At 41.0% G+C, this 23,403-nt stretch overlaps 1 protein-coding gene and 1 pseudogene across 1 annotated transcript; one reads left to right on the top strand and one right to left on the bottom strand.

Annotated features, from left to right (window-relative positions):
• Positions 1 to 8,877: 8,877 nt before the first annotated feature.
• LOC111975815 (lipoprotein lipase) lies at positions 8,878 to 16,084 on the top strand. The gene is made up of 9 exons (XM_024004423.2): positions 8,878 to 9,124; positions 11,825 to 12,021; positions 12,138 to 12,317; positions 12,465 to 12,576; positions 12,718 to 12,951; positions 13,540 to 13,903; positions 14,145 to 14,363; positions 14,505 to 14,600; positions 14,699 to 16,084. The coding sequence occupies exons 1-9, from the start codon at positions 9,028 to 9,030 to the stop codon at positions 14,718 to 14,720; spliced, it is 1,521 nt and encodes a 506-aa protein (XP_023860191.1). The 5' UTR covers positions 8,878 to 9,027; the 3' UTR covers positions 14,721 to 16,084.
• Positions 16,085 to 16,121: 37 nt separating this feature from the next.
• Positions 16,122 to 23,142, bottom strand: LOC139028932 (disintegrin and metalloproteinase domain-containing protein 10-like; annotated as a pseudogene).
• Between the last annotated feature and the right edge of the window lie 261 nt (positions 23,143 to 23,403).

The raw sequence follows: 23,403 nt of genomic DNA, 5'->3' as shown, positions 1-23,403 counted from the left end.
AGTTTTTTTTCTCTCACCTGAGTAGCCTCGTTCCACTGCCAAAAATCTAATTAAACCATCGAGTGTTCAGTGAAATCATAACACAATGTCAAATACAGGTAGCCTAGTCAAATAATTAACATCCAATCACATTAACCATTACTCTCTTGCGGGAATACCACTAACGGTCCGTAATGTAACCAAATGTACCTGCTGCTCATGTTGGTATCTGTACTGATGGCGCAAAAGCCATGACAGGGAGACATAGTGGAGTGGTAACGCACGTGCAAGCAGTTGCTCCCGACGCCACTATTGCTGCCAAGGGAATGCCTGACAGCTTGAAAGACGTTTTGGACACTACAGTGAAAATGGTTAACTTTGTTAAAACAAGGCCCCTGAACTCACGTGTATTTTCTGCACTTTGCAATGATATGTGCAGCGACCATGTAACGCTTTTACAACATACAGAAGTGCGCTGGTTATCAAGGGGCAAAGTATTGACACGTTTAAAAATAATTGAGGAACCAGCTTAAAGTTGTCTTTACTGACCATAATTTTCACTTGTCTGACCGCTTGCATGATGACGAGTTTCTCACACGACTGGCCTATCTGGGTGATGTTTTTCCTCGCCTGAATGATCTGAATCTAGGATTACAGGGACTCTCCGCAACTATATTCAATGTGGTGGACAAAATTGAGGCTATGATTAAGAAGTTGGAGCTCTTCTCTGTCTGCATTAACAAAGACAACACACAGGTCTTTCCATCATTGTGTGATTTGTTTGTGTGCAAATGAACTCAAGCTTAGGGACAATGTCAAATGTGATATAGCGAAGCACCTGAGTGAGTTGGSTGCGCAATTACGCAGGTACTTTCCAGAAACGGATGACACAAACAACTGGATTCGTTATCACTTTCATGCCCTGCCTCCAGTCCGCTTACCGATATCTGAACAAGAGCGCCTCATCGAAATTGCAACAAGCGGTTCTGTGAAAATGTAATTTAATCAGAAGCCACCGCCAGATTTCTGGATTGGGCTGCGCTCAGAGTATTCTGCCCTGGCAAATCGCGCTGTTAAGACACTGATGCCCTTTGCAACCCCATACGTTTCTGAGAGTGGATTCTCGGCCCTCACTAGCATGAAAACTAAATACAGGCACAGACTGTGTGTGGAATATGATTTAAGACTGAGACTCTCCAATACAATCCAACATTGCAGAGCTATGTGCATCCTTTCAAGCACACCCTTCTCATTACCCTGTGGTGAGTTATTCACAATTTTCGATTAACAAATAAGGTTTTATATGTAAGATGGTTAAATAAAGAGCAAAATTATTGATTATTATATTATTATTTGTGCCCTGGTCCTATCAGAGCTCTTTGTCACTTCCCACTAGCCGGGTTGTGACAAAAACTCACACTCATTCTTATGTTTAATAAATGTATCGTATAGTGTGTGTATGTGGCAGGCTTACAATGATGGCAAAAAAACWACATTTGAGAGTGTGCTGACCCTGGTGCTAGAGGGGGGGACGCAGCTGGAGGTTGAATGTTTTAAGGGGCACGGGACTATAAATTCAGCTCCCCTGATTAAGATGTTAGCTCCCCTAAATGCAACAAAAGTCTAACTTTAAGGGGGCTCTAAATAATTCAACCATTCTCATATCTGTTTAAAATGCAGTGTTAAATATGTTTTACAGTGGTAAATATGAAAATAAAATCTTCCAATGAAACGAACAACCTCTCTGTCATTGTTGAACCCATTTATTTCTATGTGGCAMTGCTGTCCATCCAGTAGTGTTGAATTATGGCCTCAGATGAGCTCCTTTATGCATAGATTTCCCTTGGTACTTCCTAATTTCCGCCATTTGTTTGTCATGCATCCTTGATAAAAACAGCCTTTATCCCAATGCATTAGATTTATCCGTTGATTTATCATTGTTTGCTTTTGTCAGTCAGTTGTTTGTGCAGGTACTGGTGTTCTCTGTGCCAGAAGTAGTAGACTATTTATTTATTATTTTCTATCAATATTTGATCCAATGTTATGTAGYCGTAGTTACACAAGGTCCATGATTCTACAGGGTTTAAGTTCAATGTTCTAATTCGATTGTTAAATGCTTACTAATTAAGTGATTATGCCCGAGAAGTCGGTGTTTGGAGGATATATTGACACAGATGTTGTTATATACAGTATCCTCCAAACACCGGCTTCGAGGGCATTATCCCTGTTTATACAATGGGTTACCAACATATTCAAATAATGATTGACATATTTTAATTAAAAAATATATTTTGGTGAATTTATTCATACTATTTCATCCTTCCACAAGATATATTCCCGACACAAATMTAGGGTTGCTACCCAAGCTGGCTGGTCGTTCATTCTATTGGTTTGGTTGCCAGAGACTCGACCCAGTCGTTCYMTCTTTTTGTTCTTTATCTATGGACCCAGTCGTTCGTTTTAAATGTTRCATTGCCATACTGTCTGGCAACGTTCTTATCCCTTGCTTGCTAGCTAATCAACTATGGCTAACGCACAGTCACGTCAAACAATACAGCCAGAACAGTAGCTGCACTTGCATTTGTTTAAGCTGTTTTRTAGTGACATTTATTTGGATACATCCATAACAATGAGCTAATGAGGCGCTATTTCACCTGGCATAGAAAATGTGCTCWCTKGTCAGGACACWGTTGTTRAGAGGAGCTAGCCAACAACACAGCTAAAACAATKACTTCAAACTGAAGCTGGAAAGACTGCAAACTATCTGCCCTTCGTTTATTTCTTTTTTCTTTTTCAATTGACAAACATGCCTACTTTTGAAGTGACTTGTTCGACAATCAGATGAAAATATCATGACTGGTTGGGTTCATGCCACATTAAAAGGTAATACGTTTTTACCGTTTAAATGACGTCTTTATTATTAAGCCTATAAAAAAATACAGAGACCCCCGAATGTCTCGGTGTAATTCGCACTCTGTTCAATATTGTATATAATCATTGGAAATAGTCCTACATCTCTTTGAAGACCATAACCATATGACCTCATACTTAGCAACATGCCATCAATACAGAGACAGTTGTCATTCACAGGTCTCATCAACATTTGCCTAATTGTGTAAGAGACACATACTGTAACACTAATATATATAGTTTGACATGGATGGCTACTGCTGTTCTGCCCCTGACTGGTGAATTGCTGGCATAGCTCATAACATTATTATTACTGCTGTGCTTTACACACAGTGGTCTCATTGTTCCTAATCTGACACCTGTGGCTCTTTAAACCTTGTCTGACACATGCTAGTAGCACAACATCCACATTAGAGCCTATCATCACAAAGCCCAGTACACTAACATCCCAAAACAAGTTGTGTAACACACAATGGCAATACACGAAGATAACAAATAGCTTTGGACCCCAAATTCTCTTAGTTGGAAATACATGGAATAATCCCATAGATTGTAAAAAAACAGTGGGGTTATTGAGTAATTCTTGGAATTTGGAGCGTCAAAAAAAGAGGAAGGAAACATGGCAGGAAAGMTATTTTTTCTATTACTCACTATTGTAATCACAGGATCATTTCTGTACAAAACTACATGAGATACATTACACATTTTGTCAACATTAATTCAAGTTGGTCAACTTTAATTCKTTCATTTATAAATATTTTTCATCGATTAATAACATATATCTTAAAAGTATTAGGGAAAAACAAGAAAACTATCTGTCATCCCCATTCAGCAAGTTATAGTCAAACGGGTAATGTGAGGAATGAGGAAATACACTGTGTTTCAGCAATCCGGTCCTCAATTGCCTGTAACTTGCTGAATGGGGATAACAGATGTTTTTACTTAGACCAGGGGTGATGGGTCTAAGTAAGTTCTGGACAGAGATATGTTGGGTGTGTTGGTGGGGTGAGTGTTGCCTGACAGTGGAAGGGTACTGTGATGTGTCGTCTCATGAACTTGCTGGTGAACTTCTCTCCTCCCTTTAGGTCATGGAAATATTCCCTTATTGTGTTGGTGGACGAGAGATGACCCCACAAAGATGACCTTTAAACCTGTACTGTTCACTGGCCCAATTGACCCAAACCTGATGTCCCCAGAATGCCCCTCTAAGATGTTATTGTAATTTTCCATAAGAAATCATATGGAAAGCTCCCAAAACAAAACAAACAACATGAGATGAATTTGGCAGTGAGGATAGAATAGTTGATAATAATTACATTATGTTCCTCATGGGAGAAAGCTCCACTTCCTGGTAAATTAGTTACACAACACACACTGTACATCACATGCATGATAAATCAGCTAAGATATATTTTCGGTTCACGTAGTAAGAACTTCCTGAAGCCTTCAGAACCACGCGTGTTATTCTTAGAAAGAACCCTAAAAAGAAGCCTGGGAAACCCTTGGAAAAAACATTCCAGAACAATTTGTCACCTTCAAAACATTGGGGAACAGCTGTTGTTAAGTTGGCTTCCAAACTAAATCACTGGCTCTTGCAAATCTCTACAGCACAACCTTACAGTTTCTCTTATCAACGCAAACTGCCTCAAAATCCCACTTACTGAGACGCTTCCCTTCAGAAGCGATTCAGTTTCCCTTTCAAAAGCAAAGAGAATGGCAGCACCGTAGCGATGCATCTGTTTATCTAATACAGCTGTTCCTGCTTTACAGGAAAACTCTGTTATGTTCCTAGAAAAGCAACATTAAATTGGATGCCAACTGGACCGCTACAAGAGCTGCTTCAGGGACATGCAGCAGGAGGGATGTGTGTGTTGAATCTGGCAACAGTACAATAAGACAACTTCTGCTATGTCCCCTCCACCCCCACCCCCCCCCCTCCTTGTGTTCCACGTGTCACATAACAACAGCGACAAATACCAGCATCGGAGCCAAACTTTGTTTCCATCTTATTCCGAGCAACCAGGGGTACCAGGGGCCTCTGATAGGTTGACGTTTGACAACAACAATGGTCAACCATAGAGGCTAGACACACTTAACATGTGCACATTCCTGAAGGAAAGCATGTGACCGTAGCAGGTGACATTATTCTTAGTCCTTTACACACAATGGCGCACTGCTTAGATAATGGAAACGCAGGTTTGGTCCAACAAAATGGTCCAACAAATCTGGTCCAACAATTCTCTGAGTCTGACCAATCACAACTCACACAAACTCCAGATCCCCACTGACTGATACAGTATGTCCGGTGTGGCTCAGTTTGAAGAGTATGCTTACAATGCCACTTACAATGCCAGGGTTCTGGGTTTGATTCCCACAGGGGACCGGTATGAAAATATATGCATTCACTACTGTAAGCTTCACTGGATAAAGCGTCTACTAAATGACAAAAAAAATCAATATTTTATTTATATGTAAATGTTTGGAAGATCAATGATCTTAAGTGAGGAAGAGGGTAAACTAGGCCTATGTCATGTTGGTTGTAGGCCTATTCCACACTCAGTAGTAATACTAATGGATCAGTGGAGGCTCCTCAGAGGAGGAAGGGGAGGACCATCCTCCTCAGTGAATTTCAGAAAATAAAAATAGTTCTTAGATAAAACTATACTAAATATATTCACGTCACCAAATAATTGATTATAACACACTGTTTTGCAAAGAAGGTCTACAGTAGCCTCAACAGCACTCTGTAGGGCAGCACCATGGTGTAGCCGGAGGACAACTAGCTTCCGTCCTCCTCTGGGTACATTGACTTCAATACAAAACTTACTGTAGGAGGCTTGTGTTTCTCACCCCCTTCCATAAACTTACACAGTAATTATGACAACTTTTGGAGGATGTCCTCCAACCTATCAGAGCTCTTGCAGCATGAACTGACATTTTGTCCACCCAATCAAAGGATCCGAATGAATCTAGTACTGAAAGCATACACTACAGCTAGCTAGCACTGCAGTGCATAACATGTGGTGAGTAGTTGACTCAAAGAGCGAGAAAGACAATAGTTCTTAAATGGAAGCAAACGAAACGGAGATAAACATACCTGAATTTGTTCAATAGAAACTCTGGTTTGCATCTATTGGACTAATGATTACACCCTATATCAGTTAGATGCAGGCAAGATTGGACAAGGCGGTATTGAATGTGTCAATGTCTGTCACCTTGATTACTCAAATTCCTCTCAACCTGTGCACCTACGTTGTAAACTTTCATTCACGGGCTAGGTTATCGCAACCTCATGATGGGTATGGTGAAAATGTGAGTATCATTTAGTAGCTTAAACCTATCAATGTTACATTGAACTGGATGAATGGAATATGAATGACAGTCATCCAATATGCTGTAATAGAAATAAGGCCATGCTCATGAAAAAAAAAAGTGTCCTCACTCATCTTAAACGGCACCGACCGCCACTGCAATGGAAGTCCCAGTGCAAAGAGTCAAACAACAACAAACTTAAAGCATGCATTTATTATTCACGTGCACCCACAGAGATCACAGGATGGGTACATCGCTCAATGTACCTAAACAAATGATCGAACTAGATTTACATTTGACATTTTGATCATTTAGCAGACCCGCTATTCCAGAATGACTGACAATTAGTGCATTCATCATCAGATAGCTAGGTGGTACAACAACACATCCACTATCGTATCACGTACATTTTCCCTCAACAAAGTATTTATCAGCAAAGTCAGTGCTGGTAGAACAAGACAAATACTAAACATCCAGTTAATATTTGCATTGCAACAGAAAGCAAGGTTGGATTAGGTTAAATAGAGCTTTTCTTAGAAAACTGGGGAGAAATGTTATTGATAAAATTTTGCATAATTGCTAGACCACAATCTCTCTCTAGGTCTAGGGGGAAGGGTCTGTGGATGTATAGAGTGGTGAATGGTGGCTAGGGGAAGGGGCTTGGGAAAGGGGGTAGAGGGGTGGTTGGTTAGGATTTGGACTATGATTTATACTGGCCCATCTGGCCACCTCCACTCAGGGAAGTCTTCTAGAACTAAAGCCATTAACGTTGATGACATTACAGGTTCGTACGCAGCTTCTCATAACATTATGTTCCACTCTAGTTGTACTCCTAAACTCCACAAGGCCCACTTAACACATTCTGTACCTGCTGTGAGAAACAGTCCCCTCAAGCAGACATTAGGTGGGCTGAGGTGCCCCTGGCATGCAAACATCATAAAACCCTCTGAACTGTGATATGTTGTACAACAAGAAAAACATGATCATATGTCCAATAGTTATTGTGTCATGTTATCATGTCATCAATGTATCAATTTCAAGGTCTTGTAGCAGTAGGCCACTGAGTTACTTTGCATTCTAGCTACAATTATAATAGCCTATATATATGAATTGAACAAATAATGCAAATGTTAAGTTAACATAATGTAATGTAGGCATGCTAAAAAACCTTTATGCTTAAATCGCCCTCACTCATGCATTCAAGAGCAAGGCCATTTGTAGTGATAGGCTACAAGAAAATCAATCTAGCCAGATCAGAATCAACATTTGACAGCCTGGTCTCATAGACTAGCCGTAACATAGTAAACTTAGATCCGGGATGTTACGTTTGGTGTGGTCACATAAGACAGAAGGTTACTTAAAGCAAATGTGAAAGTAAGGTGGTTAGTTGGGGTCGATGGGTAGGCGTATAAAGCAAATATTTAATTGTAATTCATAACATGTCATACAAAATGGATGATTGACATCCACAAATTAATACATGCCATACGAAACATAACATATCATAGTAAATGGAAGGAGACAGATGTACGTATTCTATGTTACGTATACCCCTGAGTCCAGGTTGAATTTGAGGGCAGATTCAATCAGATCCACTTTAGCTGAAATCCACATAGTTWTTATGGTGTCAGAGGTGGAACTGTGTTGTCAAATTCCAGGGGCACAACTTTGGTTTTAGAAGTGGGGAGACATAACTTTTTTTAAACATATTTTTTCAGACGGATAAACACTCAAAACAGCCTACCAACCACTCGGAATCGTCCGCATGGTCCTAAAGCACACCGCTGCATCGTTTTGTATCACATTCCAATGATAAAACTGGTGGGGACAAAAACCCAATTTCACAATGTGGGAGGGACTTATCCCCCATCCCCAGTGAAAGTTGCGCCCCTGTCAAATACACAAGCAGCTCCCTGAATCAATGTACACAGCAACAAAATCATAAAACCCACCTATTTCTACAATTTATCTTCTTAAAATGTGATTTTATACCTAACCTTAACTACACTGCTAATCTTGTGCCTAACCATAACCTTAAATTAACACCAAAAAGAAAATTGTTGTTTGTTTTCATGAATTCTTACTATTAGCCAATTTAGACTTTGTGGCTATGGTAACTAGTGGAAACCCGAAATCGCATTATGAGAAAACCCATGCAGCCTTGTTTACAAGTTCAGTCACTGGAATATGAGATGTAATCTACAGCTTGATTAGGTTGATAGAAATCCTCATTATTTCGTTTAATGATTTTCAATTTGAGGATCATTATTCCTATATAGCCGACAACAATTTCTCATTCTGAACTTCTAATGTGAGTGGGATGGGTGTGGCTTCAAGACAATGATCAAAGGAGCAGCTGCTCGCCGATTTGACAGCTCTAATGCAGTTCCACCCCCGACCGACAAAACATCAGCTTTGTAGGTATCCGCTACGCAGGTTAACTCTTGATCTGATTGAATCCAGGCCTGAGTGTTCTCACACACTGTAAACAAATAACACTAATAACTTGAATACAACTATTATTATTAAAACGTCATTGCCAGTTATCAACGTGATTTCGTATTATAATTTACTTTACCCCCCTTCCCCCCGTTGGAAAGGGAAAAGCGACCAATGGGTTTGCGACAGAGGGAGAGGTACTATTTAAGAACTGGGCAGTTCAAGGTGGCTCAGATATCAACACCAGGCGCCAGAGAACGTACGGGAAATATTCTAACCGGTGGAAAATTGTCACGGTTTTACGTTACATTTTTTCCCCCCCCTGTGCTGAGATTGCAGACTTTTACATAGATTTCCCCAAAATACGAATTATTAGGCTGCAAAGAAATGAAAGGGTTGCAAGTGCATTGTCTTTACTTTCTTGTGTTAAATGCAGTATTTTATGTGGCGTCTTTGGAAGAGGGGGACTCAATTTCTACACTTGGTGAGTAGCCAATATTGAGGAAAAATACGTTTCAACCTTGTTTTGCAGTCCTGATTTCATTTGTGCCGCTTAAGTGAAATATTCTCTGAAGAATTTAATCTCTCATAATTAATTCATGTAGTTGACAGCCTACAGATACTGTCACTTATCTAATAAGGCTACTATATACATTTCCAGGAGGTGTTATAATAGACTACTAATGAGTTTGATGACTTAGAATAAATAGTTTGTATAGGACATGATAAGTATAAGGCTGAACGCCCATTCATACAATGAGTAATGTTACCATAGGGATTGAAAAAACGTTATGTGTTCTAGTGTTGATACATAAGAATATACAAAATTGATAGGCTACATAATCTCAAATATACAGTACCAGTCAAAGGTTGGACACACATACTTATTCAAGGGTTTTTCTTTATTTTTACTATTTTTTTTACATTGTAGACCTCAACTATGAAATAACACATATGGAGTCATGTGTTAAACAAATCAACATATATAGTTTAGATTCTTCAAAGTAGCAACCCTTTGCCTTGACAGCTTTGCACAGTCTTGGCATTCTCTCAACCAGCTTCACCTGGAATGCTTTTCCAACAGTCTCACATATGCTGAGCACTTGGCTGCTTTTCCTTCACTCTGCAGTCATACTCATCCCAAACCATCTCAATTGGGTTGAGGTCAGGTGATTGTGGAGGCCAGGTCATCTGATGAAGCACTCCATCACTCTCCTTCTTGGTCAAATAGCCCTTACACAGCCTGGAGGTGTGTTGGGTCATTGTCCTGTTGAAAAACAAATGATAGTCCCACTAAGCGCAAACTAGATGGGATGGTGTATCGCTGCAGAATGCTGTGGTAGCCATGCTGGTTAAGTGTGCCTTGAATTCTAAATAAACCCCWGACAATGTCACCAGCAAAGCACCATCACACCTCCATGCTTCACGGTGGGAACCACACATCAGAGATCATCTGTTCACCTACTCTGTGTCTCACGAAGAGATGGCGGTTGGAACCAAAAATCAAACAGTTGGACTAATTAGACAAAAGGACAGATTTCCACCGGTCTAATGTCCATTGCTCATGTTTCTTGGCTCAAGCAAGTCTCTTCTTAATATTGGTGTCCGTTAGTAGTGTTTTTTTGCAGCAATTTGACCACAAAGGCCTGATTCACGTAGTCTCCTCTGAACAGTTGATAATGAGATGTCTGTTACTTGAACTCTGAAGCATTTATTTGGCCTGCAATTTCTGAGGCTGGTAACTCTAATAAACTTATCCTCTGCAGCAGAGGTAACTCTGGGTCTTCCTTTCCTGTGGCGGTCCTCATGAGAGCCAGTTTCATCATAGCGCTTGATGGTTTTTGCGACTGCACTTGAAGAAACTTTGAAAGTTCTTAATTTTCTGCATTGACTGACCTTCATGTCTTAAAGTAATGATGAACTGTTTCTCTTTGCTTATTTGAGCTGTTCTTGCCGTAATATGGACTTAGTCTTTTACCAAATAGAGCTATCTTGTCACAACACAACTGATTGGCTCAAACACATTAAGAAGGAAAGAAATTCCACAAATTAACTTTTAACAAGGCACAACTGTTAATTGAAATGCATTCCAGGTGACTACCTCATGAAGCTGGTTGAGAGAATGCCAAGAGTGTGCAAAGCTGTCATCAAGGCAAAGTGTGGCTACTTTGAATAATCAGAAATATAAATGATAGTTAAAATTAATTGGTTAGTGCATGATTCCATATGTGTTATTTCATCGTTGTCTTCCACTATTATTCTATAACGTAGAAAATAGTTTCAAAAATAAAGAACCTTGAATGAGTAGGTGTCCAAACTTTTGACTGGTATTGTATGTAACAGTTTAACTTTATGTCCGTCCCCTCGCCCATACCCGGGCGCGAACCAGGGACCCTCTGCACATATCAACAACAGTCACCCACGAAGCATCGTTACCCGTCGCTCCACAAAAGCCGCGGSCCTTGCAGAGCAAGGGGAACCACTACTTCAAGGTCTCAAAGCGAGTGACGTAACCGATTGAAACGCTATTAGCGCGCACCACCGCTAACTAGCTAGCCATTTCACATCCGTTACATGTACATGTATTTTTCCCCCTTAAAAAAAATACAAAATTATAGGTTGTCTTCGGCAATGCTGAAGTAGGACGTAGATATAGTCAGTTGATGCATATGAATACTTAGTATATTGTTTATTTTAATTATTAGAAATATAATATATTTATTGTGTCTGCTTTAACCTTCATGGAATATGCAACCTCCATTCAGTGCAGTAGCCTTGGCTGAGGAGTCAGCTGACCCACTGGGAACACAGCTACTTTGAAACCCTTTGAGATTTTTCAGAGCTAGAGGGACAAAGCTGGGAAAAGCTGTGGTTTCTATAGGGTCTGTCTGACCGACTGAACCCTAGTAGCCAGGGCCTGATTAATACAGGGGCTGAAACCCCGGGGCCCATGTCCCGGAAATGTATATGATTTGTTAATCTGGCCGCCTTGCTAGTAGCCCCCCAGGCACTGAGGGGCCTGTGCAGTCAGAAGTTCCCACCAATGTGGTTAAAGATTAGAAACAGCATAGATGGCTCTAAAGCTTCCATTCTCTTTACTGCAATGGTATCTTCAAACATTTAGTAATGACTTTTCCAAAATGTCTTAAGCAGATGTTTTGTGTTTACATTACATTATTCTCAGATAATTTCATGGACAACTTCAAGGACTTGATCCGAAACAACGATGCCACCCCTCATGCCTACACCAAATTCTCCCTCCGGAAGCCTCTGATGCCGGAAGATGACATCTGCTACATCATCCCCGGCAACCCGGAATCTCTCAAAGAATGCACTTTCAACAGCACATCCAAAACCTTCCTGGTGATCCACGGCTGGACAGTAAGCCCCTCCAATCTGTAGCAGCATGTCTGACATTAAATCCTTAACAACTATTGCTCATGGACTTGGATTACCCCGTCAATAACACCATTCGTTCTTTCCATCTGCCTTAACAGGTGAGCGGCTTGTTTGAGAGCTGGGTGGCCAAGCTGGTTTCGGCGCTGTACAAGAGAGAGCAGGAAGCCAATGTGATCGTGGTGGACTGGCTGTACACAGCCCAGAACCACTATCCAGTAGCTGCCCAGAACACCAAGATGGTGGGACAGGAGATTGCTCGCTTCATTGACTGGCTGGAGGTTTGTATGATGACTCAACATCTAAGACACTGCACTGTTTCTCAGATAAAATCATGAATAACATATTCTAAACAAAAGGTATAAAGAGTTACTGTACATTGTTTCCATGGCAATGAACTTGACACTTTACTCCAATATGTTTCCAAGGAGGCAACAAACATCCCTCTTGAAAACCTCCATCTCATTGGCTACAGTCTGGGTGCTCATGTTGCAGGATTTGCTGGGAGCCACGCCTCCAATAAAGTGGGCAGAATAACTGGTAAATATGTCTTACAGAGAAACATAGACAAMATGATAGCACTGTTGCTAATCATTGATTGGCTCTTTGGCCTGTACCAACTTTAATTCATTGGTCTTTGGCTTGTCCCACTCCTCACTGATTGCTCCCTTCTCTTTACAGGTCTTGACCCAGCTGGTCCAGACTTCGAGGGGGAGCACGCTCACCGCCGCCTGTCCCCAGATGATGCCCACTTTGTGGATGTTCTACACACGTTCACGCGGGGCTCTCTGGGCTTAAGCATRGGCATCCAGCAGCCTGTAGGCCATGTGGACATCTACCCCAATGGAGGCAGCTTCCAGCCAGGCTGRAATCTGCAAAGCCCTCTGGAAACAATATCCAAACTTGGCCTCTTTGGTGAGAATCACATCTTGYTATTTTAGTGTCATTCTATATAATTGGTTAAATATTCGACATAACATTCACAATCACTTTCCCCACAATGACTCTATTGTCAATCTGGTTACTGCGTTATCATTGGCTAAATCAGACATGTAATTGTCAGCTTGTAACTTATTGGAAGATGGTAAGGCTTGTGAACAAGGAACAATAGGGTGGCGAAGTCAGTACAACCTGACGTACATCATGACATCAGTTGCKGTAACTGTGCAGCTAGTRACTAATCTGTCTTRACGACTAACATTGTCGCCATCAGCCTGACAAAGGCCTATTCATGCCTGTTAAAAACAGAGGACCGCAAACATCACGACTAGAGAAAATCCCTTCAGAAGGTCATCAACAACATCACTCCTATTGTAGCTCCCCAAAATGAAGGTTGATAACTCTATCTATAATGGTAATGTTAGGGAATGGAACTTTCTCAGGATTAGTGATATACTACTAGATGCATCTACTTATCATTTGATTGCCTGTCCTCCAATTGAGAACCTCAACTCAGGTTTTTAATGTGGACCAGTGATGCAACTATCCCCTTTATGTTCCTAGCTATCAATGATGTTCCCAGGTGTTCCCACGAGCGCTCCATCCACCTGTTCATCGACTCCCTGGTCAATGAGCAGGAGGCCAGCATGGCGTACCGCTGCGGGAGCGACGATATGTTCGARCGCGGAATGTGCCTCAGCTGCCGCAAGAACCACTGTAACACCGTGGGCTACGATATCAGCAAGGTTCGCAAGACACGTAGCGTCAAACTGTACACCAAGACCAGGGCCTCCATGCCGTTCAGAGTCTATCACTACCAGGTGAAGATCCACTTCTCCAGCAAGGTGAACAGGTCTGAGATGGAGCCTTCACTGACAGTCTCCCTGATTGGAACCAAAGGAGAGGTTGAAGACCTCAAACTGACACTGTGAGTACCTGGTCCAACAAGCGGTTAAACCATACAACAAAGCACATGCTAGTACATCAACATAAGACACCTGACACCATTTGTTTATGATAACATTAATCTTTATGGTCTATAGTTAAAGTTCTAGTGCTACTGTGGTCTGTGCTTAGACTTGACACCTTCACTCAAAGGTCAATTATTTGTTCTTGTGAAGTGAGTTGACAATAATCAGTTGAGCCTCTATGCTCTTTCTCATTGGCAGAAAGGAGAAGATAACAACCAATAAGACCCATTCCTTCCTGCTGGTAGCGGAGAAAGACATTGGTGACCTCCTGATGGTGAAGTTTAAGTGGGAGGAGTCTACTAGCTGGTCTGCCTCGTTCAAGCTCAACATGGTGTCTTCCTGGTGGTCAGGTGACTCTGCAGAGTCTGAAGTGGAGGTCCACAAAATACGCATCAGAGTCGGGGAGACGCAAAAAAAGTTAGTTTTAAGAGGCCTAATTTCTTTAAAATCATGAAATGGAGACAATTTTCATCCATACCAACATCAGAAATATAATAGTTTTGAAAGAGTGCAAAACAGTTATTTATTCGTTTTTTAAAATTTGCTATTCTTTTCCAGGATGGTGTTCTGCATTAAAGATCCTCATGCTCTGAGCTTACAACAGGAAGTTACGTTTGTAAAATGCAAGGACGAATGGAGGAAAACTTCAAAAAGGTATTTTCTTTTGATCTAATCAACCATTTTCCCCCCCTGAATTATTGCCAGTCAGGGATCCATTGATTAGACAAATATTAACCCTGTTTGTTTTACAGAGTGAACCTGGGGAACCACTGAATGTACGGAGCAACAGACGAATGTCCTCCTCCCGCAGCTCTTAGAGTAATTATTTATACAGCTGTAATTTATTTTGTCTTTCAAACTATACAAAGACATTATCACATTGTGTCCAGAACTAGAACTGTGTGTTATTTAAAAATGTATGTGAAGTCTCTTTTTTGTTGTTGTTTGTAAGCACTGCTTTTGTGGGGCATCAACTACGGTGTGGTGCTAAAGGATAGTAAATGCCATCATCTTTGCTGATTTTCTGGCAACCCCAAAGAGATGGATCTTATACAAAGTCTTTGGTGCCTCTGATTGACAGAGATCCATTGACCGGCTGAGTAGAGGCCTCGAGGTACCTGCAGTTCAAACCTCATGTGTTTCCTTAATTTATGCTTAAAGCATTCACCATTGTCGTCCTCAATACTATGTGATTGTAGGATCGGACTCAGTGTGCCTTAAAATAACTTGTCTTAACCTACTGTATGTTTTTTTTGTTAATGGTGTACATTATATTTTTTTATAGTGAGTTGTTTCTTTTACCTGGTCTTTGAGACAGTAATATTCATGAGGTCTGAAATGCACATTATTCCGAGAACTTTGAATTTAGTCAAGCACTTGAGCAATAATGCAATGGCTGCTATTTTTATACAGTATATTKATTTGAAACCAGCACTGAGGCCTTTGCAGCAAAATACAGTGCATATCAGTGAACCATATTTGTAGTTATTACAATGTTATACAATTATAGCTTTTTTTTTCTTCAATGATTCATATGGAACTATTACCTCTAGCAAGTGCTTATGTGATGTATTTTGACTAACATATCCATGGTTGCTGCTAAACTATGACACAAATAATGCTCATTTAGCTGTGTATGCCATATAATTGTGACCAGGTAGCTAAACTCAAAGAAGTCAATGAGTGGTTATTGTGAAGTGTGCTGACATCAGCAATAGAAACATGACAGCCTTCCTCAGTAGACTGTGCACAGTGGACTTTGCATCATAGTTCAAGTTACAGTTAAGAATTGGCTAGTAATAATATCTCATTGTCAGACTATTTTAACACCACTGAGTAGGCTATTTATAACTAATATACATTTTAGAGACCGGTATTGTAATCATTGTGACTTATTTCATTTTTGCCTGTTCTATTGAGCCTTTAGAAAAGGTGGTAAACTTTTGCACTGAAAACCAGAGGAAAGGGTTACTAAACCAGTTACTAAGTGCACCATGTGTAAATATCATGTTAGCATATGATTCTATGGTAAAATATTACTAGATATATTTTTTACTGTCTTAACTTTTTAAATGATATCTGTGTACTGTAAATGTGACCATATACATACTTTAATAAATTGGAACTGCTATTTTGAAGTTGGAGTGTGTTTTAATGGAAACAAGGTTGTAAAATTGTCCAGGATCATGCTTAGGTATACTATAAAATCMAAACCCATCCACACATCCAAGAAGAGACCAACTCAGCACTGTATTATACACAATCTACATTCCATTTTAGAACATACAGTGCCTTCAAAGTATTCACACCACTTAACTTTTTTACCATTTTGTTGTGTTACAGCCTGAATTTAAAATGGATTACATTTAGATTTGTGTCACTGGCCTACACACAATACCCCATAATGTCGAAGTGGAATTATGTTTTTAGAACATTTTCTAAATAAATTACAAATGAAAAGCCTTAATGTCTTGAGTCAAGAAGTATTCAACCCATTTGTTATGGCAAGCCTATATAAYTTCAGGAGTAAATATGTGCTTAACAAGTCACAATAAGTTGAACGGACACACTCTGCGCAATAATAGTGGTTAACATGATTTTTGAATGACCACATCTCTGTAAGGTCCCTCAGTCGAGCAGTGAATTTCAAACACAGATTCAACAAAGACTAGGGAGGTTTTCCAATGCCTCGCAAAGGACAGACATTGAATATCCCTTTGAGCATGGGGAAGTTATTAATTACACTTTGGATGGTGTATCAATACACCCAGCCACTCCAAAAAATACAGGTATCCTTCCTAACATGAGGACAATGGTGACTTTAAAACATTTAGAGTTTAATGGCTGTGATAGGAGAAAAATTAGGATGGATCAACAACATACTCCACAATACTAACCTAAATGACAGAGTGAATAGAAGGAAGATAGCACAGAATAAAAATATTCCAAAACATGTATCCTGTTTGCAATTAGGCACTAAGTAAAACTGCAAAAAATGTGGCAAAGAAATTAACGTTTTGTCTTGAATCAGGGATGCAACTTTGGCTTAAGAAGTGGGGGGATATATATACATATATAACATTTATTTTTTGTCGGATAAACACTCCAAACAGCCGGAGGCGTCCGCATGGTCCTAAAGCACACAGTTGCCTCGTTTTGTATCACATTCCAATGATAAAACTGGTGGGGACATGTTCCCCCCATCCCCAGCGAAAGTTGCGCCCCTGTCCTGAATAGAAAGCATTATGTTCGGGGAAAATCCAACACAACACATCACTGAGTATCACTTTTCATATTTTCAAGCATGCTGGTGGCTGCATCATGTTATGMGTATACTTGTCACCAGCAAGGAATAGGGAGTTTTTTTGGATACAAATAAATGGAATAGAGCTAAGCCAGTCTAAATCCTAGAGGAAAACCTGGTTCAGTCTCCTTTCCAACAGAAACTATGAGACAAATTCACCTTTCAGCAGGACAATAACCTAAAACACAATGCCAAATATACACTGGTGTTGCGTACCAAGACGACATTGAATGTTCCTGAATGGCCTAGTTACAGCTTTGACTTAAATCGGCATGAAAATCTATGGCAAGACTTGAAAATTGATGCTTAGCAATGATCATCAACCACAATCTTTTTATATAATAATAATATGAAAATATTGTGCAATCCAGGTGCGCAAAGTTCTTACAGACCTATCCAGAAAGACTCACAGCTGTAATCTTTGTCAAAAGGGATTCTAACATGTATTGACTCAGGGGTGTGAATATTTATTTAAATGAGATACTTCTGTATTTAATTTTCAATAAATGTGCAAAAATGTAACTTTGTCATTATGGGGTGTTGTGTGTAAATGGGTGAGCAACTAAATGTATTTAATGCATTTTAAATTCAGGTTGTAAGACAACAAAATGTGGCATAAGTCAAGGGGAATGAATACTGTGCTGTCCCTTAGATTCTGATGCCTTTCCATTTGGCTGACCCACCAAAATCAAATGGTCTCTTGTTTTTCAGCGGCACTCTCTTTTCAAGCTCCAGTACAATGGCTGATGAACAGCAACAGTTCTGAGTAAAACTGGACTATTCTGCCTGGTGTACCATGTCTGTCTACACAGCTTATTTTAGTCCTCACCTCATCTATATACCTCAGTACTCCAATGGAKAGACATACACAATACAGGTGACTAGAGGTAATCCTCGTGTCCTTCAAACTGGTTCAAGCTGGTCCATTGTGTCAAATGAGACAATGCCACAACGGTGGAAAACTGGATGATTGTCAAGGATCAAATTAGCCTTCAGGTTCAAATTGCTAAGTGAAGGACACTGATGGAAAGCCATGGACGGAAGGAAGAATGGTACATTAAGTGCATGAATGGACAGGTGTATGTAAAAAAGAACATCCCACTCGTAGATCAGTGAGGGCAAAACAAACTTGGCAACACCCCCTTTTCCACCACACATGCATTGAGGAACGTGGCACAGAGTTATGACGTACTTGTTAACATAGATAGATAGTTGACGGTTATAGTCTTTGTCCTAGTCAGAGACAGAAATGGAGCTACAGGGTGCATTCACACAGACACACGGTGCTGACCATCACGGCAGACAGAGTCATGATGGCCAGGAGAATAGCCTACCAGTGAGCCTGCGGACGACAAGAGCACAACAAGTCAAACATTCGCCCACTCTAGTGCAAGTCTGCTATAGTTAGCTGTTTAATAGCCAAAACACCTCCAATTCCATTTACTTTCATTCACATTGACTTGAGGTGACGTGATCTTTTCTTCAAGAAGCCATTTGCTACAGGACGTTAGTCAGTTAACATTTCAAATGTGACACACTGATTTGGATGGAACCAATGGGCATGCATTAGCGGTTCAGCTGTGGTGTGGAAACAGTACTGTTGCCATATCACAGCCTAATAACCTTAACCATAGCTGGCATAGCTCCCAAACCAGTTATATGTAGTACTGTCCTCGAATCAAAGAAAAGATAAGACATCAACTTTGAGCTGCGGGCCTCCCGAGTGCAGTGCTAGAGGCATCACTACAGCCCGGGTTTGATCCCAGGCTATGTCGCAGCCGGCCACGATCGGGAGAACCATGAGGCAGCTCACAATTGGCCTAGCGTTGTCCGGGTTAGGGGAGGGTTTGGCCTGCCGGGATGTCCTTGTCCAATTGCGCTCTAGTGATTCCTGTGGCAGTCCGGGCGCATGTATGCTGACTTCGGTCACCAGGTGTACAGTGTTTCCTCTGACACATTGGTGCAGCTGGCTTAAACYGGCAGTGTGTCAAGAAGCAGTGCAAATGCATGGCTCTCGACCTTCGCTTCTCGCGAGTCCGTACGGTAGTTGCAGCGATGGGACAAGACTAACTGCCAATTGGGGAGAAATAAAAAAACTTTTTTATTTTCTTTGAGCTGGAAGGGGGTATGGATGCACAGATACGGACAATAGAAAATCCATTAACACTAAAAAGCCCTGGTCAGAGGGAGTGAACGGTACATCTAAGCGCAAGTAGGGGCTGGGTTGGATAGGTCGCTTTCTAAATGTAATCCATTACAGTTACCTATCCAAAATTGTAATCAGTAACGTAACTTTTGGATTACCCAAACTCAGTAACATAATCTGATTACATTCTGTAAGAGGCATTAGAAGAAGACAAAAATGTATGTTACCAATTGAATGACATCTATTGCAGGATAAATCAATGTTAAAGTTTACATAGCTGGCCATACTGTACATGAATGTTACATTTTACTTTATGGGTTGGTTATGGAGGCTTCTTCTAACCCATCGCTTTCTACTACATATAATAATACGATTAAATTCTATCTTTACATCAATATATATAATTTGTCCAAAAATGGATGTAGCAACTACAGATTGCCCCTTATCAAAAGTGTGCGAGTTTGAGCATGTGTCCATTAGGCCTATGGATATCATTTTGTTTATCAGCATTAATTCAATTGAGTAATAAAAGCCCTACTTTTATTCCATAGGCTGGGATCTGCACTATGTAGCTGTTGCAAGAGCGCATTTTTRACTGGCTGTCCACTGGTTTCAAAAACAATGATTGATAGGCAGCTTAAACTTRTTGAATTCAACCATTATTGGGTTCAAATATACAATTAGATTTGTGGACAGCCATCCACAACAACCACAATCCGTAAGGCGCAAATAGCTAAATGAGAGAGCAGCAGTATGAGTCACATCAATGCACTATGTAAATATCAATAATAAGTGATATCCGTATCGCCGTAGACTACACCACTGCTGTCATCCTTACCTCCAAGTATTTATTCAAGTTGGATAATCTTTGGATGCCGACAGCAGTCGCACCATTGGAAGACATAGCTTGGACTGTAGCCTACAAAAGCCTATTCCAACTCTTTTCCCGCAATCCATCAAACACATTTGGTGTGTCATCATAGTGGTCTCTGACTTGTGGTCAGACTCGCTCAGGTGGAACAAACTTAAACTTGTGCCCTTTTTCAATGCTAATTTGAATGTCATTGATAAAAAGTGTCAAAGTTTTTTTTCGCAGACATCCTTTCTGAATTTAAAAGTAATCCTCAAAGTAATCATATAGTTTTTCAAAAGTATCTGTAATCTGATTACAATATTTTTGCTTGTAACTTGACTGATTACTGTAACCGTTTTTTTGTAATCCCTTACTCCCCAACCCTGAGTAGGGGTCACCGTCTCGCTAACTCAACCTGACGTGTGACCCAAGTAGCTCTTTTAAATCCCTGTGGGCATTCCTGATTCGCCGCACTTTCAAGCGAGGCCAAAGCTCAAAGCCAACTGAGGCTGGAACATCTGAACGAAGAACATCAAAACAGGAAGCTTTCCATACACACACTGGGCTCAACACGCATCTCAACACACTACATCTTCTAGGATCCTCTGGCCTGTTGTAAATTAACAACCTGAATACATCATAGGGTAGATAGATAGCCGACCCCTATAAAACAAACCTTCATCCACTCAGCCAGGTTGTCAAACTCATCCAGGTCTACCAGGTGGAGGAAGGAGTTCTTCAGCCTGGCGATGGGCCTGTCAGTGTCCAGGATGCCTAGAACACCAGGAACTTGTCACAGTAGACCTGCTTGGCTGAACACGGCTCCCCGGCAAACAAGGCTACACGCTTACCCTGGAACTGCTTAGTCAGGACAGAGGAAGTGGTGCAGGTCGCAGGCATGTCTAAGGTGAAGAAATCCATGGGAAATACAGGTAAACATTTTGTTAAAGGTGAAAGATTGAGTTTACTGAGGGAAAAAGCACATGCACACATTGGTAACCAAGCTCCTTATCCTTGTTAAATTCTGCTTTTACACAGCCCACCACATCAGATGCCCTTTTGGTTGTTAGGGGAAAGACTAAGCAAATGTACACGGTCTTGTTTGTCCCCAAATCATAAACACATTCCCCAGATTTAAGCGCAGCAGGGGAGGAGACGAGGGTGAGGGAGGAGAAGAGGGATTGTGCTTACCCGGCTGTTGGCAGCACATGTGGCACTTTTCTTTTTTGGACTCTCCCAGACAGTCACACTGCTCCAGGCTGTAACTCACACACTGTGACTCAAAGTGACAATTCTGAGAAATAGATGGAGAAATGGACAGAGAGAGAAGGATAGGCGAGAGGGAAGGAGGGAGAACGGGCGAGAGAGAGATGGAGAAAGGGAAAAGGACACGTGAAGAGCAGGGAAGGATAGTGAGAGAGAGGAAAAGAGGGAGGGTGAAATACAATATAGGAGAGAGGGGAGAGGACATAGAGAGAATGAAAGGAGAACACAAGAAAAAGAACACCAAAGTCTCACAGAAAAAAATGTCTGCTAGACAGTGCCAGACAGGCCTACTCATTCTCACAAATCCTAAACATCCGTGTTCAGTTAACTTGTTCCCTGATCCAGGCTGCATCAGAAATGGGTTCTGGCCCAAATCTAATATTTCATGATGTATGCCCCCATAGAGAGCCATACATATGGAATTTACATTGAAATGTTCCCAATCAGAACGACTCTCCAAACTCAGAACCACATGTATCATCTGAAAGGATAAAATAATGGAGGAAATTCACTCAAGATGGCAACCAAGGACAATAGATCCTGTTAAAGTGGATACTGCTGACGTTGGAATGTCATCACATTGAGACAGTGGGTACAATGACTGAAAATGTTGAGTCATTATCTGGCCCTCCATTGAGACACACCCAAGTGCCCAGACTACATACGTTCATGTTGGCCTTGGCTGTAGGCTCAGGGCAGATGAGGGAGAGACCAGAGCACACACTCTCCAGCTGACAGTCCGACTCCTCCTCACATCTGTCCCCTGACAGCTTATGATACTCTCTTGGCCACAGCGCAGTCCCTGACTGGGACTGAGGGGACAGAAGGAAAGAAACAGGTGGGTGGGCAGGCAGAGACAAGTTCATCATATGAGTGTTGTTTACTGTTTTGTTTTGAACGGTATGGAATGCGGTAATTATCCCTTCAGCCACAACCACAACTCTGCTTTGTCAAACATGTTAATCTTCTTATTAAGAGCTCCATGGGAGATGTTATGTAAACTTTGGACAGAAATGAGTAATTACCCATAGAAACAGATTTAGGACCAGCAAATCACAAAGGGCTTTTTTCATCCTACTAAGCCAAGACTCCTGAACAGCTGATCAAATGYCTACCTGGACTATTTGCATTGTCCCCCCCATTTTTAAGCTGCTGCTACTCTGTTTATTATCTATGCATAGTCACTTTACCTCTACCTACATGTACATATTACCTCAATTACCTGATTTTTAAAATTATTTTTGTGTACTTCAGTATATTATGGTAAATACTTTCTTAACACTTATTTTTCTTAAAACTGCATTGTTGGTTAAGAGCTTGTAAGTAAGCAGTCACTGTAAGGTCTACACCTGTTGTATTTGGCGCAGGTGACAAATACAATTTGATTTGATTTTGATTTTGATTTGATCCTACAGCAAACTTTGGACCAGAAGTTACCTGCAATGTTGCCAGGTTTCAGGCAACACTGGGTTCCCATGGGTTCCTTGTTCTCTGTGCAGCAGACGTCTGTCTTGTTATGGCCCAGATCACACTCCTCCCCCTCCATGATCTGGTTCCCACAGATTGGCTGATCAATTGCTGACAGGACATGTATACCCACACACATTATCTCATCACCTCCCTGACCAAGGCCCTTCTCCCCCGTTTGCTCTGTTTGGCCTGGCGGCCAGCAATAAGAAGCGTCTTGGTGGTTCCAAACTTCTTCAATTTAAGAATGATGGAGGTCACTGTGTTCTTGGGGACCTTCAATGCTGCAGACATTTTTTGGTACCCTTCCCCAGATCTGTGCCTCGACACAATCCTGTCTCGGGAGCTCTACGGACAATTATTTTGACCTCATGGCTTGCTTTTTGCTCTGTAATGCACTGTCAACTGAATGACCTTCTAT

The sequence above is a fragment of the Salvelinus sp. IW2-2015 genome, linkage group LG16, assembly GCF_002910315.2.
Source record: "Salvelinus sp. IW2-2015 linkage group LG16, ASM291031v2, whole genome shotgun sequence".
Taxonomy (NCBI): domain Eukaryota; kingdom Metazoa; phylum Chordata; class Actinopteri; order Salmoniformes; family Salmonidae; genus Salvelinus; species Salvelinus sp. IW2-2015.
The sequence above is the reverse complement of the archived record's forward strand: the minus strand, read 5'-3'. Positions and strand labels throughout refer to the sequence as shown.